We start from the raw sequence: 27574 nt of genomic DNA on the forward strand, positions 1-27574 counted from the left end.
GAGGGCAGCTTTGGGACTGAGAAGGAACAGTCCCCAGGTTTGTCAGGAAAAGCTGCCTTTGGCGAACAGCAGTCCTCTTGTCGCGACGACCGGAGGGTCAGCATCGTCAGCTGGGGCGGGGGGTCCCCACGGCCGGGAGTGCAGGCGCGGAGGGAGGCAGGGGTGTGCACAGCGTCCCCGGACGGGCTGCGAGCCGCGGGTTTCTTCGGCCGCCGTAAGCATTCTCGGCCTTGACAGGTGCTCCTCGGGCAGCAGGAAGAAGAGATGAGGGCAAGTTTTCCGTCCGGTGAGATGCAGAGGCTCCAGGAGCAGAACGCAAGCTTACGAAGGGCTGTTGCGGAGATGCGGAAAGAAATGGAGACTCTGAGTGACCACGTTCCTCCTCCTGCCCCGTCGGGGGCTCGGGCCGCTGACACAGAGCAGCCCCGTCCAAGCCCAGAGGCAGCAGCTGAGGCGCCTGGTGAGCAGGGACCAGGGCAGCAGGAGGAGGGGAGGGAGGGGACACGGGTCTCCACCGGGTCCAAGATGGGCTTCCCGCGGAGTCTCACCAACGGGCATCCGCTGTAGAGCAGGACGTCCGAGAACGGCAGCAGCGTTTCCCTGACAGGAGCATCTTCCGTCGGCGCTTCTGTGCGACAACATTTTATTGGGAAGGGGAGGGCTGTGTACTCAGCACTTATCGCCGGGACGCCGCTGGCACGGGGGGCTGGTTGGGCACCGTGTTCGAGGGGTGGGCATCAGGGCTGGGGCACCAGGCCTCTCTTCAGGGTGTCCTGTGCCGTACCCAAGCTGGGCTGTGCCCCATGCGCGTCAGGAAGCCCAGGAGCGGCTGTGAGCAGAGGGCACAGCTCCACCAGCGGGGGACACGCTGTGCTCCTGCGCATGAAGGCTCATGGCAGGGACGCTGAGGGTCTGCTGGGCGGTGGGGCCCTCCTCAGTGAGCACCCAGGCCGGGGCCGTGGTGGGGGACAGGCTGGGAGACAGCAGCACCCGCCTGAGTGGGCCTCGGCCGTGGCGATGGTGGAGGGATGTGCACACGTGCGTGTCTGTGTGTTTCCTGGGTCTTTGGGGGCAGATCACATCACGGTCCTTGAAACAGAAATACGGAATCTAAAGCATAAATTCAAAGCCTTGGAAGAGCAACTAGAAGACGTGTTTGATCCTTCAAAGACCTCCTCCTCTTACGCTGACTTTCAACCCAGCGTCCACGCCTCGGCCCGCGTCCCCGGTAAGAGTCCTTGTCCTGTCCTGTCGCGTGCTCTGCCCCAGTAGCGCTGCCTTTGCTTTAATTGAAATACAAACCCTACAGAAAGTCACAAAATGCAAACGCACAGGTCAGGAGTGACCACAGACTGCAGGTCCCTGTCCTGACCCCCAGGAGTCCCCGGGTCAGGCCATTCTCGAGGTGTTTGCTCCCGTTCACCACTCTGTGTGGGTGCTTCCCTGCCCCCCCCTGCTCTGACACCAGCTGGGCTGGGGCGCTGGCCTGGTGCAGGGCCCGCCTGGGGGGACTAGGGGGCTGGACGCAGGCCAGGCAGCTGGAGGGTTTACACGAGGAGAAGGGAGGGGGCCGGGCTCTTCCTCCAGGTCATCCGGTCTCCGCTTGGGAACTGGCTCCCCAGAGCTGGTCTCTTTTGTTTCTTTTTCTTATACTCCTTTCCCTGGCTGGCATCCCCCGGATGATGTTGATGGCAGCTGGCTGTCTTCCTGAGCCCCAAGAAAAATTTTCAGCATTTCTCCTAAATATTTTGTAAGGATTTGGGGGGAGCAGGGCCAGAGCAAGGAAGCTCCTTTCTCTTCCTGTTGTAAGGCGGATCTTTGTTTTTTATCGTGATTCTGTCAATTTTCCTTAGTGTGTTTTGAAGCCTTGTCATTGGACGTGTAGGATTGCCGTGGTCGTGACGGGATCAGATCCGTCGGTGGTCCTGGAATGTTCCTTTCTCCCTGCCCCGGGGTCCACGCGTGTGCTGTCGGTCACTAGCCCGGCCTCCCCTGGGTGGGCGTCTGCTGGGCATATCTTCAGGACCCTTTCCCTGGTGCCCTGCCTCTCCCCCACTTGAGGCGACTCTCGCAGGCAGCGCACAGCTGGGTCAGTTTCTGACGCCTACACTGCCGACGTCTCTGACCGACCCGTGTCCACCGGCCACCCTGGCCCTCGTGTGGGGTGTGAGCAGTGGCTTCCTTCCTGCTCTCTGTCCCTCGGCGACTTCTGTTCATGGGTCGCCCGCGCAGGCCATGGCTGCAGGACCACGGCCAGCTCCTGTCCCTGCGGCGCAGCCTCCGGCGGAAGGCGGAGGTCAGGCCCCGCAGCGCAAAACCCACCTCTCCCACGTGGGGAACCGCGGCAGGCAGTGTTCTCGGCTCCGCTTGGAGCTGCCCCGTGGGACCTGAAACACTCAGGAGGAGAGCCAGAGGCTGGGAGGTTCACCGGACGCCTGCCCTTGGCGCGTGTCCCTCCTGAGGCCCATGTTCCAGGCTCCATGTGATCCAGGTCTGCTGCTGCCGAGTCTTCCGGCTTCCCGTCGTCTGAGAAGGGAGTTTCTTGCTGGCATGAGGAGAGGAGCTCCCAGCCCTCCAGCCGGGGTGCCGCGTGTCTCCGAGAGGGCCCGGCCATCCGAGCCCCGTCCCCGAAGCCCCATGCCGCGTCTGTCGCTCCGGGGGGATTCCTGATGGTGGTGTGTCTGGGCTTACCCGTTTGGCGTTGAGTCTGAAGGTTCTTGTCTTTGCCAGGTTTGGGGAGTTTTCAGCCGTGACTTGGGCACATGTTTGCTCTACTCTGCTCGACGACAGAAGCACCAGCTTGTCGTCCCTGTGGCTCTGGGACTTTTGTCCATCTGTTTCCTCTGTGTCTCAGACGGGTGATTTCTCTGTCTGTCTTCCAGCTCGCAGGCCTGGGGTCCCCTCCGAGCTGCTCGGGAGTCCTTTGGGGGCACTTTTATTGCATTTGGTTTTTCTTTCTCTTTTATTCCTCTGCTGAAACTTCTTTTTTCCCATTGTTTTAAGGATGTATCAGCTTGTTTTAGATCCCTTGTTCCCTATTCCTCGTGGTCGAATTCCTTAACTCTGTGCATGGATTCCCTGGTCCACGTGGCTCTGCCATCTGTCCTGTCAGCTGGGCTTGTCCTGGTTGTCCGTGCGATGAGTGACCCTGGACTGTGACAGGCGTGTACCAAGCAGGTACTCTGAAAGCCTGACCGCTCTTCTGCTCTTGCTGGGGCACGACGCACATCCATGTCCTGGCCCGTCTCTCGGGCTGCATCTGAAAGGTCACTTGGTCACCAGAGCCTTTGCGATGATGCTGTCCCCCTCTGCCCGAGGCCACTGGTCCTCGCAGAGCTCAGCTCGCAACACATGGGCTGCGTCCACACTGCCTGGTTTCCACAGGCCCCCCCAGAGACTTAGTGCGCAGAGTGAAGGAATTCCTTTCTCCGCCTCACCCCCTGAACCCTCCCCACATGCTCTTCCCGGAGGGTCCACACGGCTGGTGCACGGGAGCCTCTGCCTTTCTTTCCAGGCGCTTCCGCCGCAGGGAGCAGGCCTGGCCTTACTTGGTCTAAGCTCCCTGGTCTTTCTGGGCTGTGGCTGCTTCAGGATCAGAGCCAGGAAATACAGGAAGAACAAAGACATGGAGCCCAGCGCGGAGTGTCCCCAGAGCCCCTGGCCCTGCCTGCTGGGCCTCCCCTCACGGTCGCTCGAGGCTTTCGCTGCACCGAAGGAGAGGGACGGGGCCCACACGCGCCATCTTGTTCGGAGCGGTGAGCGCGGCTTGGCTTCTGAATGTTGGAATAAACTCCACATGTGATTTATTCTTTTACTGACATTTTACTGAGAATTAGTACGTCTATGTTTGTGAGGGACTTTGGGCTTTCTTTCTCATGACGCCCACTGTCAGGTTTTAGGACCACAAGTCTGGCCTCAGATGTGTTGGGAGATGTTCCCTATTTCTCTGTTTTCTGAAAAACTGTGTTAGACTTATGTTAATTTTTCGTGAACCAGTTAATAGAATTCAATTCTGAGCCCTTTTGGGTTTAGGATTTTCCTCATGAGAAGGCTTTAAAGTATTATTTCACTCTTTCTTACAGTCAAGGATGATCCATGTTTTCTTTTTTGTGTCACTTTTTGATATTCTATTTTACTAGAAAATTGTCCATTTCATCTAAATTTTCAAAAATTACTTAGTATCGTCCTATGAGTTTTATTTTATTTTTAACTTACTTATTTGAGAGAGTGAGGGAGAGAGCACGAGAGCAGGGCGAGAGGCAGGAGGAGAAGCAGGCTCCCCGCTGAGCAGGGAGCCCCTCATCCCCAGGACCCTGGGATCATGACTGAGCTGAAGGCAGAGGCTTAATGACTGAGCCCCCCAGGCGCCCTGTTTACTAAATTTCTTTCTTTCTTTTTTTTTTTTTTAATTTATTTATTTGACAGAGAGAGAGATCACAAGCAAGCGGGGGGCGGGGAGAGAAGCAGGCCTCCCGCCGAGCAGAGAGCCCGACGTGGGGCTCGACCCCAGGACCCTGAGATCATGACCTGAGCCGAAGGCAGAGGCCCCAACCCACTGAGCCACCCAGGCCCCCACGTTTACTTAATTTCTTATAAGATTTGTTGAGCCATTTGAGAGCAAGCGCACACATGCACACAAGCATGGGGAGGGGCAGAGGGAGAGAAGCCGGCTCCGTGCTCAGCTCAGAGCTCAAAGCAGGACTCGATCTCACGACCCTGAGATCATGACCTGAGCCTAGATCAGGAGTTGGACGCTCAAGTGACTGAGCTACCCAAGCGCCCCTTAATTTTTTTTAAAAAGTATTTATTTTTAAGTAATCTCTGCCCCCAACATGGGGCTCAGACTCCTGAGCCCAGGACCAGGAGCCGCTCGCTGCACCGCCTGAGCCAGCAGGCTGCCCTGCTTTCTGGAAGTTTGCATGAGCGGTTTATTAATGATAATTCAGGTCAAGATAACTTCTAACCTGCACTGATTCCTTCCTTAACCTATGGTTTAGGAACATTTCCCTAATGCCCAAGTGAGGGGCGGCTGGTACTGACCGGCCTCCCCCGGGCACACGACGGCAAGGCTGCACTGTCTTCCTGCAGAGACGCTGCTTTCTTGGCACAAGGACGAGATTTCATCCCCCATGGCCCTCGGTGCTGGCGGGGACTGGCCCTTCCACTCAGCTCCAGAGCTGACCTCCCGGTGGACAGGCAGGGACAGCGGGCATGCCTCGGGGAGGGCAGGGAAGCAGGGCCCTCTGCCCTGGACAGCACAGGCTCGACTCCTCAGACAGGGCAGCTGACTGGAACCTTCTCCAGGGCTTCAGAGACCTGAGCCTGACAGACTCACTCTTCCTGCAGGAGGAGCTGTGCCGGCCGAAGGTGCCCCCGTTGGGCTAGCGCTCAGGAGGCTCCGAAACAGGGCACACGTCGTGAACCTCCTGGTGGCCCGGCTCAGGCAGAAGGTACAGCTTCCCCTTGACACGTGGGCTGGGCGGCTCTCCTGGCTGGAGCCCTCGACCTCTTCGTGCCTCAGTTTCCCTCCAAGAAGGGTTTATTGTGAGGTCATGTGTGGCCATGTGACGGCACCCGGGAAGGCCTGGGAAATGAGTCTGGAGCAAGGGGCCGCCGTGGTGGAGCACAGGGCCTGCTGTCTCCGCTGCCCCGGGCGGCTGCGGCCCAGAGCACGATGCCAGCTATGTGCTCCTGGCACTCTGGGGCCGGTCTGGGCGCAGGGGTGTGGTGGGAGTGTGTCCAGACGCCTCCGCAGCCTGTGTGGGGTCAGGCCACAGTCATGCCCTGGGCTGATGCGCGCGCTGACCCGTTACACGTGCGGCCTGGGTCATAACCCACGCTTTATTGCTGCAAATTCACCATTTCTCTTTTTTAGTGTTTTTTCATTGTGGTAAAATATGCAAACATGAAGCTTATAATTTTCAAGCGTACGTTCAGTGACATTAACTCCGTTGGCAACACTGTGTTAGTGTCCCCACGGTCTGTTAGTCCCAGAACTTTTCCATCATCTGAACAGAAACCATCCCCTTCGGCACCAGCCCCCCAAGCCTCCCCTGGCACCCCTCCACCGGGCACAAGATGGCAAGGCTGCACTGGGGACCTGCGTCCTGCCGACGGGCTGGGTGCCTCTCCCGGGACCGGGGTCCTGCGGCAGCTGCCGTTTGCCGACCCGCTCGTTTCCCTCGGCGCCATGTCCTCAAGGTCCGTCCGTCATCCTTGGCACCTTCTGAGACCTGAGGAATAGCTCGTTGTGTTCCCCACATGTGTGGGTTCCGAAGGACACTTGGGTGTCCCCTCCTCTTGGCAACTGTGAATAATGCTGCTGCGACCGTGGGCTCCGACCTCGGGGCCGTCCGTGCTGGCCGCTGCTCTGGGCACACGTGCGGGGGCGGGCGCGCTGGGTCGTGGGGTGAGTCCGCAGTTCGCTCTCCGAGGAGCCGCCCAGCCGCTTCCCCATGCGACGGCCCCGTTTTCTGTCCCTCCGGCCGTGCGTGAGGACCCCCACGGCCCACGTCCTGACCCCCGTGACCTCGTTTCTTTTCAACTGCGGCCGCTGCCGTGGCTGTGGCTTGCGTCTGCCCCGACGGCGAGCGGTGTGGAGCGTTCTCTCGTGCGCTCACTGGCCGTTCCCGTGTCTTTGAGAAAATGTCGATTCCGATCCTCTGCCGTTCGTAGCTGCACTGTCCGTCTCTCTGTCGTTGGGCTCTGACTGTTGTTTACGTATTCTGGATACTAGTCCGTTATCAGATGCACAGTTTGCAGAATTTCCATGCTAAGGCTCCTCTTTTCACTTTCTTGATAATGTGCTTCAAAGCACAAATGTTTTTAATTTTTATGATTTCCAGTTTATTTATATTTTTAATTTTTTTTTAATTTTTTAAAAGATTTTATTCCTTTTTTGAGAGAGAGAGACAGAGAGAGAGCACAAGCCGGGGGAGCAGCTGCGGGAAAGGGAGGCGGAGCAGGGACCCTGACACGGGGCTCGATCCCAGGGCCCTGGGACCATGGCTGAGCTGAAGGCAGACGCTCAATGACTGAGCTGCCCAGGCATCCTGTTTTGCCTATTTTTTTTTAACTGCTTGTAATTTTGGTGTCATCGTGCCGTTGCCTTTTGCACAGAAATGTTTTTCACGAGGAAACGAGAAGTTCTCACTTGTCCTTTTAAGTCCATAATTAACACAAATCCCAGTGCCCTGTGTGCCCTGCGTCTTCCGTGAAACAGAACTGGCCGCTGGGCGGGGGCTGCTGCCTTGTGCTGCCGGTCAGGACGGAGGGGGCTCGTTGGCTGCTGTGTGCTGGCGGCGTGGGGACGGCTCAGGGCGCTCAGCCTCGCTGCTTCCCAGTCTGCCGGCCGCGGGGACATCACGCACGCGCTTGATGACCATAGCTGATGAGACTATCACGGGGAGAGATGTTCGCCTCAAGATGTGTTTTTGTTGGTTTGTTATTTAACAGGATCTCTTGAGCACGTGGTCACCTTTTTGGTGTGAATGTGACAAATTCAAAGAATAAAATATTCACCAGCGAGTCATTGTAGGGCTTCCTGGGAAAGGAACAGATTTCCTCCTCCTGGGAATAAACCGGAAGCGAGTCTACAGGGGCGCCTCCTCTTTCCTTCCTTCCTTCGGCAGGAGGACAGATGTCCAGAGTGAGGGGCTGGCCCTGGGGCTCCGGCCTGGGGCCTGCTCTGGGGGTCTCTGGGCCGACCCAGCACGACCAAGGCCACCCTGTCCCGGGGACTTGCCCTCCTGGCCCTCTGTTCTCTCTGGCTTGTCCATTAGCCCCTCCCACGGCCCCAGCTCCCATCTCAAGCCCTGGATTGCCCCCTCCTGGTCACCAGCATTTTCTACACTTGCTGGTTTCCGCCTGAACTGGGCTCTGGAAGAGCCGGTTTCAGGCCTGGATTCTCCCTGGCCAGCCTTGGGTCCCGCGCAGGCCCTGCCACAGGCCCCGCAGGGCGCGCTGCAGGGGGCGGGCTGGGTGCTGGCGGGCGGAACGGCTGCATTCGGCCAGAGGTGGGAGACTGACAGACGCGTCCCTTGTCACCTTCCTGTGCACCAGGCGAGTGTGCCTGCCCTCCTGCCCCCCGCCCTCCGGCCTAACACTGCCCCCGAAATGGTCTCCCAGGTGCTGCAGCGACCCCTGGACGTGGACACCGTCCAGCACGCGCTTCCCCATGAGGTGGACCAGGTGCGCCAGCAGGTCTCGGAGCTGCGGAAGCAGGTGTTTGAGCTTGAGGAGCACCTCGGGAACAGGCCGCTGTTGCCCGCCTTGGACAAGGTGGCCCTCGGGAGGGAGGTAGGTGCGCTGTGCTGATCACTCCCGCCACTGCTGTCCTGTCCGGGGCCTGCTGAAGTCCCCGAGTGGCCGTCGGTGGAGCCATCCCGGGCTCCCCCCGTGGCTGGCTTTCCTGGTCAGGCCTGGTCCGTGGCCTCCAGGCCCTAGGACCCCGCCCCTTGAAGTCCACGTCGCTGTGCGGCCCAGTCGGTGAAGCGGCTGACTCTCCGTGTCAGCTCGGGTCACAGTTTCACAGTGGTGACATGGAGCCCCGCGTCAGGCTCTGCGCTCAGCGGGCATCTGCTTGAGAGTCTCTCTCTGCCCCTCCCCGCAAAGTAAAGAAACAAATGTTAAAAAAAAAATAATAAGTCCAGCATGGGAAAACCACACGCATGAAGGGGCTGTTCTGTTTCTTCTAAAAGGGAGTCCCTGCCCCTGGCTAGGAGGGCCCTGAAACTGCATGCGGAATTGGGCTTCTCCTTCGAGAGGACCCTTGAGCGGGTTTTCAGAGGGTTTGAGGCCGCTCTGCGCTCGTGAGAGCGGGGCTCCTGTCCGGGCCCTGGCCCTCCGCACCTGGTGTCCGGCAGGCTCCGCGGCTGGTCCAAGCCATGGTTCTGAGCTGTGCAGAGAGTCCACAGCCGCCGTCCCCATGGATCTGACCCACGGGGCCGCTTCTCTTCTACCAACGCCCGGGATGGATATGCTGTCAGGGCACACTTCGGACTCTGTCGGTGACCTGTGCTGACCTGGGCCACCTGTGGTTATCTTTGGTGACCTGTGGCACCTACAGTGACCTGCGTTACCTGTGGCGACCTGCAGCGACCTGCGTTACTCATGGTGACTTACAGTGACCTGCGTTACCTGTGGCGACCTGCAGCGACCTGCGTTACTCATGGTGACTTACAGTGACCTGCGTTACCTGTGGCGACCTGCAGTGACCTGCGTTACTCATGGTTACCTGCAGTGACTTGAGTTCCCCGTGGCGACCTGCAGTTGTGCCCGTACCGTGGTATCTGGGAGGCGTGGGGAGCTCTCTGGCAGCAGGGGTGGAAGGCGGAGCGGAGAGGCACGAGGGGGACCCAGCTCTAGGACAACGGCCGGCCCGGAAGGACCGGAGGGGAGGCGAGGCCCACTCCTCTCTGGCTCAGGAACAGCAAGAGGGTCCAGACAGGCCCTGGGACAGACAGACGGATGGACGGCTCAAGAACGGCCGCAGAGGGGAGGCCTTCAGGGGTCACGGGGAGGCGGGACCCAGAATTGCCTGCACCGCCCTTAAGTGGGCGTGGCCTGGAGAGCCAGAGCCGCGGCCCTGCACCAGGACTCCGGCTGTCCTGAGCTGGAGGCCGTGGGACACTGAGCCACAGGCAGGCGGGCAGCACGTCTGCCTCACCCCGTCCCCAGGGTTCATTCCAGGTGCTTCCCGTGCCTAGCCGGCGGTCGGTGGCACCAGGGGTTCTATTCCCAGCCTGGCTCACAGATCCCGCTCGCCTGGCAAGAGGGAATCAGGTACATCGGCAGGATTTGAAAACAAGATGTTTTAATTCTGTGACGGACGGGCTGGAGCTGGGGGGGACCGGAGGCACAGGAAATCCAGTGGCCGGTCACTATGCCCGATCCAGGCTGACCGCAGGAAGGCCAGCACCTTGGCGGCCCGGGAGCCTTGAACGTCACCAGTGCTGACACGGGTTTCTGAATCTCTTGCTGTGCTGAGAGGAAGCAGGGTGCTTGGCTCCCCTGTGGACATACGGAGATAGGACGGAAGGACACGGGCACCGAAGGGCCCCAGGCCCGGCCCCACGAGCAGTGGGACTCCCGGGCCTGCACTGACCAGGAGAGGGAGGAAGGAGGGGGGCCGGTCCAGAACCGAGTCTGCAGACATGGCGGCCCGCGCGCCCAGAAGCCATCCTGACTCACGGAGGAGGAACAGGGCCGGGACGCAGTGTCTCCCACGGACGTGGGGGTGCGGCTCAGGGATAGGACGAGAGCCGCTTCCCAGGGTGCAGCCTGCGGACACCCCTCCGCTGAGGGACGCGCTCCTCGCATGGACGCTGGTCCTGTGGGACCCCCAGCTGTGCCTGTAGGACACGACTGCACAGTGGGCGAGGTGTGCGTGTGGCCCATGAGTTGGGTCATAGTGTTGTGTGTCTCGTGATTTCTGGTTTGCGCGACTGTGGCCACCGAGAGCAGATCCGCGTTTGGAAGTACGGACTGAGGCATCTACGAGCACGAGGGCTCCAGCTTCCCGTCCGCGGCTCGGGAAGAAGCGCACACGGCACGTGGGACTGGCGGCCACAAAGCAGAGGGACTGGTGGGGCACCGTCCTGGCGCTCCCGCGCGAGTCTGGCCTTGTCCCAGGTGGAGGCCGGTCCCCCACCACCCAGCCCAGGAAAGGGGCCCATGCGGGACTCGGAGCCCCTTCCCAGTGGGCAGCAGAAGCCACTGCCGGACCAGCGTCTGTCGTGTCCCCAGTGACCTCCCAGCCGGGGGACTGAGATCTGCGGTTCTCCCCACGTCCTGTCCACGGCTCCTCCCTGCCCCTTGAGCACAGCAGGAGGGACACTCCAGCTCCACTGGGGGGCAGTGTTCACCGGTTGTGCCCGCTGCAGCCCTGGCAGGCTCCCCCTGCACCCCCACGTGGGGCCATGTTCGGCCATTGGCCTCTGTGGAGCGCAGTTACCACCGCCCTTGGGAGCGGACCCCTCCCTCACAAGGACCCCTTCCCCTGGCCAGGATTCTGGGACCAGCCCCTGAGCAGGCCAGGGCTGACGGGGCCAGCGTGGGGGGATGCCTGGTGGGCTGGGTCAGCTCTCAAAAGCGAGCTTTCTCTTGCCTGTCTCCGCGTTTTGGGGTGCACCGTAGCCTCCTCACTTAAAGCGGCACCGGAGGCTCCCAGCATCGTGTCCCCACTCTGTCCTCCCTCGAGCTCTGTCCCAGCCCCTCCGTGGGCCCGAAGACCCTAGTCACATCCCGGGTCCTCAGGAGAGCGCAGGCGAGGCCCGCGGGCCCGCGCGCTGTCCGGGGTCAGGGTGTGGGCGCGGACCCTCTCCCGCTCTCCTCTGTGTCTCCGCTCCTGTCCTCCTGCCCGGCTTGCCCGCAGCCTGTGCAAGAGGCACCCGCGTGAGCCCCCGCGGCTCCAGCCACCTGGAGGACAGCGGCCGCCACGTGTGCGGGCGTCTACCAGCCCTGGGAAGGCACACCAGGAAACGGGGCCAGGACAGAATGTGCTGATCTGTTCCAGGGACTCTGGGCCAGTTCCTGTTCTGGCTGCAGCTTGTGTGGCCAAGATGGCCCAGGGCAGCTTTTCACGGGCGGCGAAAGAGGCCACCTGCGTCCCTTGGGGCCCCGGAGGCTTGGCGCTTCCCGGGCCTCTGTCCGGCACACACGCATTTGTCTTCTCCTTTCTCCTCCTCCCCACGGCCCCTCGTTCCAAACACCGTCCCGGTGAGTGGTGTCCGTCCAGGGACTGTGTGCTGGCCCGGCAGTGACCCTGCTGCACTGTCCAGGCAGGAGAGAAATGGGGAAGGCAGGCACCGGCCTCCGGCTCTGTGTCCCGCCTCTGCCAGCCCCTTCTGCACCATGTGACCCAGTACCTGTGACCTGTGTACCCAGCCCATAACCTGGTGTCCCGCAGGGGACCCAGTCAGACAGGCAACCCTCATGCGTCCCTGGGACCCCTCAGAGGCTCGGCGTGGGTCCCCGCCGGTTCCTCGCTGTCCTCACTAGAAAGACCCAGGCTTGGTGGGGGCCGCAGGGGACCAGGTGTAGGCCTGGCCCAGGGGCTCGCGGTCTTCATCCACCCCACTGTAGAGGAGTTTTCCGGGATGTGAGGTCCCCGTCTCGCTGGCAGAGCTGCTCCTTATCCCTCCGTCCCCCGGTGCTGCAGACTCGGCCCCCACCCACTCGTGCCTCTCCCCGCTGGACGGCTCGTCTTACAGGCTATCTGCCTACGGTTCGTTCCCAGAGCCCCACAGCGACTGAGGACCAGGGGCCGCAGCCCCCACAGGCCTTGTCTGTGCCCCGACTCCAGAGGAAACTAAAGGAAGCCGCCCGAAAAATCCTCCGCCTCCGCCTGGAGAAAGAGCAGCTCCTGGAGATGGGGAACAGGCTCCGTGCGGAGCTCGGCCATCGGGCCCCGGGTGAGTTCGGGTGCGTGGCCTGCGCTGCCAGGCAGTGGGGGCCAGGGGGCCGGGGGCCCCCCAGAAGGCCTTTCTTGTGGCCTGCTCCCCTGGAAGGGGAGGGGAGGGGCCTGAGCGGAGGGAGGAGAGAAGCTGTGCTGCCCTGAGGGGGCATCTGGCCTGACTCCCCTGGCAGGCGGGAGGAAGAACAGTGGCCTCCCTTGTGGAGGGAAGCCGGGGTCAGGGGTCACAGGCACAGAGCGGAGCTTCATCCTGCTGGGTTGGGGCGGGGGGCGGAATGTGTCCATGAACCCGAGCCTCCGGCAGCGTCTGTGAGACAATACTGTAGTGGACCGCGGTGGCCTTTCTGGGCTGCACTGTGGGGGGGACAGCCACAGCCGCCGTGCTCTCCGCTACCCTGCCCGGACTTGTCGCTCACGGCCGCCATGGGTCCCCTGGGACGCGGCCTGAGACCGCTGGCAGTGGCTGCCCAGCTGCCCCCGGGTGTCTCAGGGCCCTGGCTCCGAAGAAAGACAGCCAGACTAGAAAGAGGCGTGCCCTCGTCCCTGTCTACAGCCCTGGCCCCGGCTGCCGCCGCAGACGCAGAAGCCCGGGGCCCCGTCTGCTGCGCGCGGCGGTGCGTGCGGCGGTGCTCAGACTGATGCTGTCTGTGCCGGTGATGTGGTCCCCACGGGCTCGCTGCACGAATGGTCGTCTATAATCCTAACTTACAGGATGCAGTCTCTTGATAAGCCAATAAGGAAATGATATCCCCGATGGATGACAAGTAATGACACTGTTGTCCCTGCGGCGGAGCAGGAGGGGAAAGGGTCCCGACCGAGCCGCACCTTCCTCCTGGCGGGGCCTTGGAAGGGTTGGCGTAGAGTCCCGCGTGGGGAGCAGACACCCAGCTCCCAGCACACAGCCAAGGCCCCTGTTGCCAGAGGACCAGAGGCACCAGTGTTGGTGGGCAAGATGATGTGCTTCACAGGGCAGCTGCGTGCTTGTCACCACAGCCGGCCGGAGTAGCCTTGTGCGGATCGAACGCGCTCGGTCAGCCCCAAGAGCAAGCCCCTGGCCACGCGGCTCTCAGACCACGTTCCCCAGCAGTCCTCGCTGCCCTGTGGCACCCCGTTCCCCACACTGTACCCCCTTGCCTCACGTGGCTTCTGCCTCTCTGTGTTTTTCCAGCAAGAGCCTTGAGATTGTGTGAGGGTCAGAGATGAGGGACTTGGGGTTCCACCCACGTCGATGGGAGACAGGCCATTCCCTCTCTCCTGTCCATTGTCTAGAAGCACAGGGGAGGTTGGAGGGCTGCAGACCCACCAACGGCTCAGCTTTCGAAGTAAAGCCCAGGGCACCACAAAGGAAGTATCAGCAAAAAATGTTTCCTCTGTCTATGGTCTTAGCTTCCCGGGGCGCGTCCTAATCCCTGACGACCCAACGCGAGGGAAGGGAGAGGGAAGCCAGGCCTGTTCTTCGCCCTCAGGACTCCCCACGGCTGAGCTGCATGGGTAACAGTAGTAGTTCTCCTTATGGTAGTGTTTTGGCCTGAATATGAGCAGTAGAATTATCCAGTGAGCGGGAACTGGAAGGGGGAGAGCTTCACGGAGCGGCAGGGCGCAGTGTCTGCGGGAGGGAGGCTGCCGACCCCCGAGATCGGCACTGGAGGCCTGGTTCTTGCTGAGGGGCTGCTGTGGGCCCAGGGACCCAAGGGCTGGAGCAAACCACACCTAATGGGTAGTTAGCCCAGATGGCTCTTGGAGACCCCAGCGGGCTATCCACTCTGCACGTAGGGTGGTGGAGGAGAGGCTGTTCCAGAGGCTTTGTCCTTCTAAGACCGCACCTCTGGAAGAAGAAGAGTGAGGGATGGCTTGGTAGACCCCCAGCTGGCGGCAGCACAGCAGCGGCCGCGGCATCGTGACCCACAGCCCTGACAAGGACTGGCGGTGTGCCTCGATACCTGCTCGGTGAGAGCCTTCCCTGTCCCCTGCCAGGTCACCAGCCGAAGAGGAAGGCTGATTGCTTGTTCGTCAGACACACTTCTAGACCATCTTCTGCCAAGTCCACTAAAGACCTGGTTTCTTTGGAAGGCGGTGCCGTCTGCTCTACGCTCCTCTCTCACACCTGTCAGTCAGTCGGTGACCGCGGCAGCTTTGGCACTTGTGGCTCTGGTTCTTCTCCGTTCTCCAGAACTGCATTCTGTCCTCCTGTCCTCAAACCAGCAACACCCTCCACAGCTGACCTCGGCCTCCTGGCCGTGCTACACCACCATCAGGGTGCCCTCTCTGATGGCCCCCAAGGCCCGAGAGCTTTTCTCTGACTGGAGCCTTGCCTTTCTCCCTCCGCTCCAACATTCAGTGAACCTGCCTTTCCTCTTCACTGTGGTCACTCGTAGCCAGCCTGGCCTCATGGCCAAGTATTTCAGTGAGTCGCTCAACACCCCCATCCCCCACCCCACCCCCCATCCATACACACACACCCCCACAGCTGTGTACCCATCCACAAACCCGCCCATCCGCCCATCTGTTCATCCGTCGGTCCGTCTATCGTCCGTCCATCCAACTGAGGAGCTGCCCCCACATGCCAGGTACTTCCTGCCTTGTGCAGTTTCTGCATCTCTGGGCCTCAAATCTGGCTAAACGCACTGCTCTCGCCAGGCCGGCCACGTCCTGCCCCACGGAGTCAGAGAAAGCCGCAGATCCCTAGTGACCGCGCTTGCGGCCTCCTCTGAAGGTTGGGCAGACCTCAGCCAAAGATTTTCCATGCTTGGTGACTTTGTTAACGGTAGACTTTTACCGTTGTCTCATTTTTTTCTACAGTGATTTGTTTGTGTGGATTTTCTGCCTCTTGTTGGATCACTTTCAGTCATTTCCACTCCAGGAAAGTATTCGTAGTCTGCAGCCTGTGTCGTGAGGGAAACATGGTGGCCCGTAGCACTGTCTCCCACGGTGGCTATTTCTCCTCCTTTTCTAAGACCTTCGTATGAGCAGTGGTTTGGGATTCAGTCCAAACTGCCTTTCCTCCATCAGCTGTGCACGCATTACCTCAGTTCATCTTTGCAACAACCCCAAGCATAGAGAAAAGCTTCCCTAAATAAGGTTAAAAATTAAAACACCCCCTAGGCAGTGGAAGCCAAATATCAGCAGACAGGATGTTACTTTTTTTTTTTTTTAAGATTTTATTTATTTGACAGACAGAGATCACAAGCAGGCAGAGAGGCAGGCAGAGAGAGAGAGAGGGAAGCAGGCTCCCCGCTGAGCAGAGAGCCCGATGCGGGGCTCGATCCCAGGAGCCTGAGATCATGATCTGAGCCAAAAACAGAGGCTTTAACCCACTGAGCCACCCAGGCGCCCCAGGATGTTACATTTTTAAAGGCTCTAAGGACAAGACATTGTACACAAGGATGAAGAGAAATGACAGGCTGGGGGACGTGTCCATGACACGCCTGGCCGGTGAAGGGGATCAACGCCGAAGCAGGTGTGTCCAGACCGTGTGTGGGGCCCAGAAGAAATCCACAGGGCTGAGGAGGGTGCGGGAAACACGCAGCCTCCTCAGGAGCCTGCAGAGGCCAGTTAAGTCCGTACTGAGCTTGACTCTCAGCAGGAGAAGTCGCCAGCAGTGCGGAGGAGACCAGGGAAGCTGGCGAGAGCAGTTTGGCTCTCCCTGTTCAGTTCTACAATGTTGGTGCCCTGTGGATCAGCAGTGCTTCTCTTAGAAGCATGTTCAAGGCTGTTGCTTTTATTTTTTAAAGATTTTATTTATTTATATGTCAGAGAGAGAGAGAGAGACAGCACAAGCAGGGGGAGCAGGAGAGGGAGAAGCAGGCTCCCCGCTGAGCAAGGACCCACACGTGGGACTCGATCCCAGGACTCTGGGATCATGACCTGAGCTGAAGGCAGCGGCTGGACCGACTGAGTCCCCCAGGCGCCCCTCAAGGCTGTTCTTAGCATTTTGTTACCATGAGGAAGTCATTGGGACCGGCCCAAACGTTCGTGCTTGGGCACTGGAGTCCAGAGCGGGCTGCCTCCACCTGGCCTCAGACCGGTCAGAGCTGTTTTTCCCCATTAAATCCCAGTCCATTACGGATGGTACTTCAGCCGCCACAGGAAAAAGGTAGCAGCTCCAGGTGACAGCACGGCCCTCACTCTTACTCCCGTTTCCTGTATACTCTTCTCCGGAGCCCGCAACAGGGTGTGGACCTCCGGCCTGTGGACCCTCCTGTGCACATGCAGCCTGGATGCAGCGGTCTGCGAAGGAAGCGTGCACACTCGTGTGTCTGTATAGCAGATATGCTGGCGGGGCGTGCACGCGTGTGCCTGTGACTGTGCGGACGCGGGCGGCCGCAGGGACATGTAGCCATTTCGGTTGTGGTTTGCAGAGGGAAATCGTGAATGAGACTTAGGGAGTTCTGTCCCAGACTTCCTTGGCACCTGCAGTTTGCAAATACACCAGACGCTCTTCATCTGGTCCCTTTGCGGAAGGCCATCTTCCCCCAAAAGCTGGTGGTAGGATTTCTACTCTCCATGGAAATGCTTAGACCCGGTGGCAAAGGCTTTTGGCAAGACTGGTCTGTCTGCTTTTTTTTCCACAAAGACCATTTATCTGGTTCGTGAATACATCTGCCTTATAACCCAACCGTGACACAAATATCTTATCATCATCTGACAACGAATAACGCCTGCCGGCCCAGCCGAGGTGGCGCCAGGAGGCTCCGTCCGTCTGGACGTGTTTCCAGGTGCTTCTCAGCCCCCTCAGCGGGCCCAGCCCTGCCGGCATACCCGACCCAGGGCTCTCCTGCACCCGCCCCAGGGTGCATCCGCCCCCAGCTGCTTCTGGGGAGGACCCCCCGTCCTCACAGGGAGCGGGCGCCCCAGTCCCTTCGCCGGCCTCAGCTCTGGCTGCCCAGTCTTCACCCCTCGTGCCCGTCCCACCTGGGGTCAGGCTCCCGGTCAGGCACGCCTGGGGCTCTGCACCGACGGGCCGCCGGCGTGTGGGCCTGTGGTCAGGCTGCACTGGCCCTGGGCCCGCTCCGGCAGCCTGGTGTGGGGGGCCCACGACTGTGGGGCGGCCGTCCCGAGGGCTCATCCCTCACCGCTGAGGCGGACAGCGGCACCACCCGCCGTGGGGCCTGGCCCTTCCCGCTGACCCTGCTGCTCCCGGAAACTCCGCCGCCCACACCCTCTGGATCTCGGGGGAGGCCTCCAGAGGTTCTTTCCGAGGGTCTCAGCATCTAGCACTGCTGTGAAGACTCGGCGTTTCAGAGCAGTTTTAGGTTCAGAATGCCCCCCGCAGCCAACCTGCTACCACAGGGCCTCCGTGGTCACAGGCTATCGTCATCGGCACCGAGTCCACGCTGACATCTGGGTTCCTCTTGGTGCTGGACGTCATACAGGTTGGGACAGGCATGTCACACACATACCCGCCACGGGACTGTGGGTGGCATGGTGCAGAGGAATTTTACAGAAATCCTCTGTGCTCTACCTGCGAGTCCCTCCCCTCCCTGGGGGCCGCTGACCCTTTCACTGTCTCTGTTCTGTCTTTCTCCCGGGGTCGCACAGATGGAACCAGGGAGCACAGAGCCTTTCATGTCTCCTTATCGTGTCATTTTCCTGATGAAGTTTTTGTTCATGGAGAAATGACTTGTGGGGGTGCGTCTGGGTGGCTTAGTCGGTGAAGCATCTGCCAGGGTCCCGGATTGAGACCCGCTCAGCTGGGATCGAGACCCGCCGCGCTGGGCTCCCCGCTCAGCTGGGAGCTGCCTCTCCCTCTGCCCCTCCCTCCCCATCGTGCTCTCTCACTCTCAAATAAAATCTTAAGAAAAACATTCTTTGGTAAAAAAACAAAAAAACAGATTAGGGACCTAGCTTTAGTTAGCCTGCTAACCCACCACTGCTTACTAGGCACGTGTGTGTGAATACGAAAATCACTACTTATGTTTGTTATTCGTTATTACACGTGCATCTAAGATCCTGTTGTAAAACTATCCCAGTGTGGAAGCAGTGATGTTCAGTCATGTTGTGTGTCCTGCTTGACTGAGACTCGTGCCGGGCTGGCTCCTGGACGCCAGTGTCTCCCACGTGACCGTGGCACAGGGGCAGCGCATATGCTTGTTGTCAAAAATGATTGTATCATGGGGCGCCTAGGAGGCTCGGGGTTAAAGCCTCTGCCTTCGGCTCAGGTCATGATCCCAGGGTCCTGGGATGGAGCCCCGCATCGGGCTCTCTGCTCGGCGGGGAGCCTGCTTCCCGCACCCCTGCCCACTTGTGATCTCTCTCTGTCAAATAAATGAATTAATTAATTTTTTAAAAAAAGATTGTATTGTGACCACTTTCTAGAATGATGGCTTGGCTGGAACAAGAACCTGGCATTTTCTTACAAACATTTTTAAAGCAAATGTCCCAGTGTCCTCCGTCGGGGCCCTGTCCTGGGGGAGGGCCACCCTTTTCTCTCTGGCTGCCTTTCTCCTGTGTTACTGGCTGGTGTCTGGACTAGATCAGTTTGCCTTAATTTTACCTGCTCAGGAAGTGGCTGGTTTTCTGAAACCTTAAGACTACGGTTGGTTGGTTGTTTCCCATTCTTTGAAATTCTCAGCCATCGTCTCTTTAAAGACCCTCCGTCCCATTTGTTTCTGGCCTCTTCTGGAGATCCCCTCGGACCTGCCGGAAGCCTCTCACCCCCCCCCTCCGCTCCTCTCCTGCCTCCCTGGGGTTCCCCAAAGGAAATGTTGGGAGCCAGTGGATGGATTCCTTTATCTTTATAAGGAGGTTACATATTGTGTTTGTTCATTTCTTTCATTGGTTTTTGATCTTTCCCTGATTTCTTTAACAGTTGCATTATTCTTGTTTATTGATCGCGTCCCCATCTGAGGGCTGCTGTGGCTGGGCCTTGGGGGTCTGGAGGGGCAGCGTTGTCGTTGTGATTAGCTTCCAGATACTCTGCCGCTGTGCACCGGGTTTTCTAGTTCACCTGATCGTTTAGGAGAGTTTTAGAATTTTTTAGTTATTTTTAAACATGTGTTGAGTTTTACTTTTAATCTGTTCTGTTAAGCAGCCTTATCATACATACTTACTCACATTTTTTTCTAAATTTATGTGTGTTTGTCAACTTGAACTGCCGAGATCCATGATTTTGTGTCGAAATCTCAGTGCGGCTCCTGCGTTTCTGCCAGTTCCCCATCCTGTCCCTAGGTGTGAAGTGTCCGCAGAGGCGTGGCTCGGCCTGCTTCCCGCTGTGCACCGTCCTTTCTGATGTCCGGTAACACTTGTCGGCATTGTTTTTTTAAGATTTTATTTAATTATTTGACAGACAGAGATCACAAGCAGGCAGAGAGAGAGAGAGGAGGAGGAAGCAGGCTCCCTGCCGAGCAGAGAGCCCGATGCGGGACTCGATCCCAGGTCCCTGAGATCATGACCCGAGCCGAAGGCAGCGGCTTAACCCACTGAGCCACCCAGGCGCCCACTTGTCGGTATTTTTCATCAGGTGTTTAAAAGGGTCGTTTCCAGAAAGGTAAAATATGGCTCAAATAGCTATGAAAATGGGCACAGGTTTAGGGCTCACTAGATAGTGAGGGGACCAGTCAGATGTTACAGCCAGTTCCAAGGAAAAGCTGGGTCAGAATAAAGAAACTGACACAGATGGAGACTGGGGCGCCGGGGGCCGGGTGGTGGGGTTGGGGGACTCGGTTGTTAAGCGTCTGCCTTTGGCTCAGGTCATGATCCCAGAGTTCCAGGATCAAGCCCCACATCGGGCTCCCTGCTCTGTGGGAGGCCTGCTTCTCCCTCTTCGTCTGATCCTCCCCCTGCTGGGTTTCTCAATCTCTCTCTGTCAAATAAATAAATAAAATCTTTAAAATAAAAAAGACAACACCAAATGAAAACCTTTAAACTTATTATGCTTTTCAATCTGAAAGAAACAAAACAGCTACAATTCTAAACCAGCATCAATAAGACCAGTATTATTCTTAGGGGTCTCGGTGGGCCACTAACGGATACCAGGTAGAACATAAACAGCGGAGTCTACCCAGTCTGAGACGAATTTGAATGGTTGCCACTGAATTCAGCTGCAGATGTTTGTTCTGGAAGATGCTATTACGAATGTCGCAGACTGCAATGCTGACAGTGACTGTTCAAGATTAAATTTATGGAATACCCAGAAAATAGGCTGAATTGGAACCGCAGACGGTTTTCAAACACTCCTTAGCACGTTTTTTTAAAGACCTAGAGGGCTATTGTTTCCCTATAAATTGGAGGTTTTAAAATCAGCTTTCCGTTGTCACGTGGCCGTAAACCAAAGACCCAGATCATTTCCGACGGTCCCGGACACTGCTGGGGCCAAAGCTGGGGTCAGTCCGTCCGGGTTGTGCGACGGGGAGCAGGGGACGGTCACCGAGCGGCCCCAAACCTCCCGGCGGCGGCGGGTCGCGGTCAGGGCCCGCAGGCCACCTCCAGGGCGGCTCCCCGTCGTGCACTCGGTGGCCGACTCGTCCGAAATTTCCCCCGAAGGACGGGGGCGGGTCGCTCTGCCTGGACCCGGCGGCGACGCGGGTGTCGCACGTGCCACCGCAGCTTGGACGGGCGGGGGCGGCGGGGCGGCCGGTGACCCCCGCGGGCGCCCGAAGCCGCGGGCGGAGCGAACCGCACGCACCCGCCGGGGTTGGCCACGTCCGTCCGCGACGCGCGGCGAGAGGCTCCCGGCGGCGACACGGGGCGACGGCGCGTCCCTCGGAGGGAGCGCGCTCCGGGGTGCGGGGTCGGGGTGCGGGGTGCGGGGTCGGGGTGCGGGGTGCGGGTGCGGGGTGCGGGGTCGGGGTGCGGGGTCGGGGTGCGGGGTGCGGGGTCGGGGTGCGGGGTCGGGGTGCGGGGTCGGGGTCGCCGCGGGCGAGAGGGCGGGGGAGGGGCGCGGGCGAGGCCGCTGACCGAGGGGCGGCTGGACCTCGGCCCCGCGGCCCCGCGGCCGCCCCGTCCGGCCGCCCTCACGCGCTGTTCCCGTTCGTCGAAGCAGAACTTCTCCGCGCCCCGCGCCGGCCGCCGGGAGCCCTGCCCGGTCCGCACGCGCCGCGGAGGTCCTCGCGCGCCTCCGGGGCGTCCCGGGCCCCCGCCCCCGCCCCCGCCCCCGCGGCCGCCCCGCCAGACGGACGTGCCGGAGCAGGGCCGGCCCGCCGAGTGCTTGTGCGGCCGCAGAGGGACGGGCCTCGGGGAGCAGACCCTGTCGGCGCCGGGTCTGGGTCGCTGGAGCGCGCGGTCCTGACCTCAGGGTGCTGAGTTCAAGGCCCACGTAGAGCGTCCACGAGAACCAGACAAACAGAAACACCCCAAGGAAGCAAATCCTTCTCGTCCCCTTGTTTCTAGGGGGAGCGGCTCATCACCCCCCGCCCGGCCCCGGGGTCCAGAACCGGAGTGTCACCCGCGAGGCCGCTTCGGGACAACTGCAGCCCGGTTTTGCAGCTCAGGTAATCCTGCTTGATCTGAGAAGTGTCCCTGTAGTACCTGTTCACGGGTCACCTGCGTGTGGGATCGCATTACCGAGGCGGGAAACCCAGTGAGCACCGCTGAAGGGTCTGATGCTCACACGCAAGTGCCGCTACCAGTGACCTCTCAGAGCGTCTCCCCTGTTTTCGTTTTAAAGATTTGTTTATTCATTTTAGAGAGGGGGGCCGAGGGAGGGGGAGAGGGACTCTCAGGCAGACTCCGCCTGAACCAGAGCCCGCCTGGGGGCTGTCCCCCAACTCTGAGATCGTGACCTGAGCTGAGACCGGAAGTCGGACACAAGCAGCGGGGCCGCTCTGGCACCCCTCCTGCTGATTTTAAAATGACCTGAGTAAATCGCAAACATAAGATTACCAATTACATCAAGTGTGTGTTTTACCGCAGCCTACCCATCTGGGCGTTATTTTTCCTTTTTTTAAAAAAAGATTTTATTTATTTATTTGAGAGAGAGAACAGTGAGCGCGTACACACACACGCGCACGCACACACACACACACACACACACAGGCAGAGGGAGAAGCAGGTGCCCTACTGGGCAGGGAGCCTGACGCAGGGCTCGACCCCAGGACCTTAGGACCATGACCTAAGCCGAAGGCAGCCACCCAACTGACTGAGCCCCCAAGGCGTCCCCTATTTTTCAAATCTTTACGAATATGGTGGGTTAAAAAAATTTCATGTTTTAGACTTTTCTTGTTTCTTTGGTGGTATTAAAGCCTGTAATCTATTTATTGGCCACATATATTTCCTCTTTTATGGGTTATTTATACACATGCTTTGTTAATCGTTCTACTGTGTTTGCACTTGTCAGTTCTCTCGAGTTCCTTATCAATGAAGGAACTGCTACTTGTCCGTTACAGCCTTTCCCAGAGTTACCTGCCTGATCCTTTCTTTGTTTGCTTAATCCACCGATAACTTTTTTAATATGGTGAACTTTCATGATTTATTTCACTGGGTTTTTTCTCTATTTCAAGTTTAGGTAAATGTCTACCCATTTCTTCTAGCGTTTCTGTTTCACTGTCATAGTGCCCTTAAGTAATTATCCTTTTTCTCACTGGTTTTGAACAGACTTTTTTTTAATCATGTGTTAAACATTTAAACTCTTGCTTATGTCTTTTTCAAATTCATTTTTTATTTTGAAATAATTTCAAATTTACACAGTTGCAAAAATAGCACTACACGCTTCGCCTAGACCTACCGGTTGTTAACTGCTACTGCACTGGCTGTGGCACTCTCTTTCTTCCCTCCCTCTGCCTCCCCTGCACTTTAGATAGCTAGGTGATGGGTGGCTGGATGGACAGATGGACGGGCGGCTGGGTGGCTGGATGACACACACAGACACGTGAGCATGTGCACGACTCTGCTGCTGGGCCAGCTGTGGTGCAGGTGGGGCGTGAGAAGACGGGCCTCGGTGCGCCCCACGAGAGCCCAATAGACTCTGAAAGTTTGATTTCATGTAATCTTCCTGTCAGGAAACAGATTTTTTTCAGCTATTTAAAAACATAAAAACTATGTTTAGCTCATGGGCTGGACAGAGGTGAGGATTTGGCCTCTGCCAGGTGTGGCTTGCCGAGCCCAGGTCTACACATGGGTCTCTGTACATCCTTTGTGTTGAACAAATACAACAGCGGGGGACGTCTCCGTTCGTCTCTCGGGGGACAGTCAGGGTGTTTTTTGCTGTAAACATTGTTACGAAAGTCCTCTGGCGCACACATGTCAGCATCGCACAGATGGTGGGTCTGTCACAGCTGACGAGCCCGCGCGGACACGCCATCGTCACGCGGAGCTGGTGGCGTACGTCACGGCTCGCTCTTGCCGCTGTGCGTTCTGTGGGTTTGCACACGTGTGTAATGACGTGTGTCCACCATCGTGGTTTCCTACGGAGCAGTCTCGCTGTCTGACAATTCTCTGTGCTCTGTGCATCCTTCCCCCGCCCCAGCTCTGTCCTTGGTACCCACTGATCCTGCTGCCCCCCAGCTCTGCTGTTTCCAGAACGTCCTGGGGTTGGAATCCTGCGCTGCGCGGCCTCTTTCAGATGGCCTTCTTTCTCCGGGGAACGCGCACGTGAGCTGCCTCACGTCTTCCCGCGGCTGGAAAGCTCCCTTCTTCCTGCCGGGGGGCATTCTGTCTGATGACTGTGCCTGTTTGTTCATCTCGAGGCTCTCTTTAAACTAAACTTTTCTAGGTATTGTGGGCGGTTAGGAGCAGAGTTGGCTTTCTTTTTTTTAAGAGTTTTTATTTATGGGGCGCCTGGGTGGCTCAGTGGGTTAAGGCTCTGCCTTCGGCTCAGGTCATGATCCCAGGGTCCTGGGATCGGGCCCCGCATCGGGCTCTCTGCTCAGCGGGGAGCCTGCTTCCCCCCCTCTCTCTCTGCCTACTTGTGATCTCTGCCTGTCAAATAAAGAAATAAAATTAAAAACGAGTTTTTATTTATTTGTCAGAGAGGGAGAGAGAGAGCGAGAGCACACAAGCAGGGGAAGAAGCAGGCTCCCCGCTGAGCAGAGAGCCCAGTGCAGGACTCGAACCCAGGACACTGGGATCGTGACCTGAGCCAAAGGCAGATGCTGAATCCTATGAAGTGGCCATTTCTCTGAGTCAGAAGTGGTTCAATATCAGCAATTTCATGCAGCTCGACCTCAGACAGACGCTTTGTCAGTTAGAAGTTCTTTCTCCTGCTCTACTGAGTTCTTACCCAGAACAGATGCTGCGTTCTATCTGCTCGTGCTTCTGACTCTAGCCCAATGACCGCGACCTGGGGCCCGGCCAGCAGGATGCCACTGTCCTTCCACAGAGGTCACGGCCTCCGGTGTGCCAGCCACCTGCGTGCTCAGGCCAGACGTTGCTGCCTTCAGAGTCCGTGCTTCACAAGCCGTTCCGCACGGCCAGGAGCTCCTGCCTGTCGTGAGCTGATGGCGGTAGCAAGCGCATGTCTTGGCGCCGTGTGTATGTGTCATTTGCCAGCGTTCGGTTTCCTGGAAGGGAGTTTCCTGGAAGGGGAGTTTCCTAAAGTCTTGAGACTAACCTTACCTGCCCGTGCTCCGCCAAGGTAGTCTCCCTTGTGTGGCTTTGCCTTTTCAAAGTTCTTGGCAGTGAAGTAGCAGCCTGCTGGGAGAAAGACGGCCCGTTCCGCCGTGGGCTGACGTGAGCCCCAAGGTGGCCTGAGCAAGGGGGCTGTGTTCAGGTTCTACGTTGACCCAGGGGCCTGGGAACAAGCGCTGGGCGGCCAGCCGGGAGAAGTGTCACATCTGGAGACAGCTGAAGTCAGGGTTCGCTGTGGGATGGCTTTGGAAAGTGAGAGCGGCCAGGACCCAGCTGCTGGACTGGGGGAGGTGAACGGTGGCTTGGGCTTGGCGAGGCCAGAGCGGCCCATCCAGCACGTCCGTCGGGCACACACCTCACTGGGCTGGGGGTCGCGGGGCTTCCGCTGGGCCGCGACACAAGTCCTCGGCAAAGGGCAGTGTCTCAGTCGCGGGACGGCAGGGACAGCACGGACAGTGCCCGGAGTGGGTCTGCAGGGGAGGCCTGCACAGCGGCAGTGGTCTGCCCAACGAGGCGACGCTGGCCTGAGAACCTGGGCAGGGCTGGCCACAGAAAAGGGGCTGGAGACCATGGCTACTTCCACCAGAGGACCTCGTCCCCCGCACGGCCCCCTGTCCTGGAGGACCCCTTCACCGCTTGTGGGACATGCCGTTGAAGCACTGGAGTACCAGCAGTTCGTGACTTTCCAACCTGCATTGGTTAAAATTCTAAACTCGTGTTGGAAGAAAATCTCCCAAGTCGTCGCAAAGATATGCCTGTTCTCTGTGACAGTAAAACGTGCGCCTTGCTCCGTGGACCTCCACTTCCTTCGGGTACATTAAGGACCGTCTCATGCTCTATTAACCCCTCCAGACCACAGAAGTCACGTCTGCGCTACCCCAGTGAGAGGACTCCTCTCTTACAGCTTGGGAGAGGGCCACTCCCTGAGGCTCACTCTCTGAACCAGCAGATATGATCGGAAACCACGGAGGAAGGGCGCCGTCGGTGAAGTGTCTGACACTTGATCACGGCCCAGGTCATGACCTCAGGTCCCGGGATCGAGCCCCGTGTCGTGTAGTGTCGTGTCGGGCTCCCTGCTCAGTGGGGGGTGAGATTCTCTGCCTCGGCCCCCCGCACGCCCGTGCTCACTTTCACTTTCTCTCAATAAATGTTTAGAAAAAGAAAAGAAACCACGATTATGCCTCCATCAGAAAGGACGAATACCCAACTTTTGTAGCAACGTGGACGGGGCTGGAGGAGATGATGCTGAGTGAAATCAGTCAAGCAGAGAGCGTCAGTTATCATATGGTCTCACTTATGTGTGGAGCATAACAAATAGCATGGAGGACATGGGGAGTTAGAGAGAAGGGGGTTGGGGGAAATTGGAAGGGGAGGTGAACCACGAGAGACTATGGACTCTGAAAAACAATCTGAGGGGTTTGAAGCGGCGGGGGTGGGAGGTCGGGGAACCAGGTGGTGGGTATTGGAGAGGGCACGGATTGCATGGAGCACTGGGTGTGGTGCAAAAATAACGAATACTGTTATGCTGAAAATACATAAATTAATATAAAAAAAGAAAAGAAAAGAAAAGAAACCACAGAGGAAGAAGCTCAGGGAGTCGCTCAACAAACACAAAAAGCCCATTCGTCACCAGAGCCGGCTCGTTGAAACCAAAGACGCGCATGCATCACTCAGTCCAACTCCAATATTAATCCCGCCAGAGCAGAGAAGAGCGGCTCCGTGGGCCTGAATGTGCCCCGGGGCTCCGGGAAGAGGCTGGGGGTCTGGCCGGCTCCCTCGCGAGTGGCCACTGCTCGAACGTCTGCCCTAGTCCGGCTCCTTTTAACTCCTCCGTTTTCTTCCAGGTTTCTGTTCGGTGCCTCCTAAGACTCCTTACAGTTCCCCTCGACGGCTCGGTGGGCGTCCCCCCTGCCAGCAGACTGAGGGGCACGGGGGCCAGGCCGCGGCAAAGCGTGTGATGTCGGGGCGCTTGGTCTCCTGAAGGCCGGAAGGGGCACTTGGGGACGCTGTTCATCCTGGCGGGTGGACATGACTGTGCCCCTCCTTTCCTGGCTGCCACTGACCTGAGTGAGTCCCTGACACAGGGAGTCCTTCCTCATCTCGAGGGAGACCCACTGGATTCCTTCTGTTTGCATTTCCACGGCAGGACTCTGAGAACACCAGGAAGACCCATGTCTCCGAGCACTCCGGGAAGGTGCAGCCCCGCCTGGCCCAGACAGCCGGGAGAAGCCAGCCTCCGCAGGGCCAGGCGGCGGGAGCAGTGACAAGGTCAGGGCAGGTATGCTGGGCCACGGGTGCTGGGGACACCACGCCCCATCTCAGCACGGGGACCAGCTGCGGGCAGCAGAGCGCCTGGGGTCCTAGCAGGGGGCTGCCGCTGTGGCCACCCCAGACGGTCCTCTTAGGATGGAGGGAGTTGGCTCTCATGCCTCCGCAGACTGGGCGCACCCGGGGCGCGGGGGGACGGGTGGGCACGGACGCCAGAGGGGGCCTTGGCGCAGCCAGAGAGGTGGGCTCTGGGGCATTTCCATGGAGACCAGACTGCTTTGTCCTTCCAGGGTCCGTAGGAATCCCATCTGGTCCCGCATTGGCCAGCCAGTGTGCTTGGGAGCGTGGGCCTGTCCCCGGGGCCTCTGCCCAAGGCCTGGCGTCCAGCCT

General features: G+C 58.8%; 1 protein-coding gene across 6 annotated transcripts in view; it reads left to right on the forward strand.

Moving 5' to 3' along the window:
- Positions 1-27574, forward strand: part of CCDC57 (coiled-coil domain containing 57) — a 93327-nt gene that overhangs the window by 39585 nt on the left and 26168 nt on the right. For all 6 annotated transcript variants that reach the window (XR_006608288.1, XR_006608286.1, XR_006608289.1 and 3 more), the window contains 8 exons: positions 238-460; positions 1076-1228; positions 5089-5196; positions 5347-5450; positions 8128-8298; positions 12239-12413; positions 21743-21843; positions 27063-27194. Coding sequence is in view for 1 of the 6 variants with exons in the window: in XM_045085627.1 (XP_044941562.1) it covers positions 238-460; positions 1076-1228; positions 5089-5196; positions 5347-5450; positions 8128-8298; positions 12239-12413; positions 21743-21843; positions 27063-27194 (1167 nt within the window). In the remaining 5 variants the exon portion in view is untranslated. The remainder of the gene's footprint in view (positions 1-237; positions 461-1075; positions 1229-5088; positions 5197-5346; positions 5451-8127; positions 8299-12238; positions 12414-21742; positions 21844-27062; positions 27195-27574) is intronic.

Source organism: Mustela putorius, unplaced genomic scaffold (genome assembly GCF_011764305.1).
Source record: "Mustela putorius furo isolate JIRA1106 unplaced genomic scaffold, ASM1176430v1.1 tig00000873_pilon_pilon_pilon, whole genome shotgun sequence".
Classification (NCBI taxonomy): domain Eukaryota; kingdom Metazoa; phylum Chordata; class Mammalia; order Carnivora; family Mustelidae; genus Mustela; species Mustela putorius.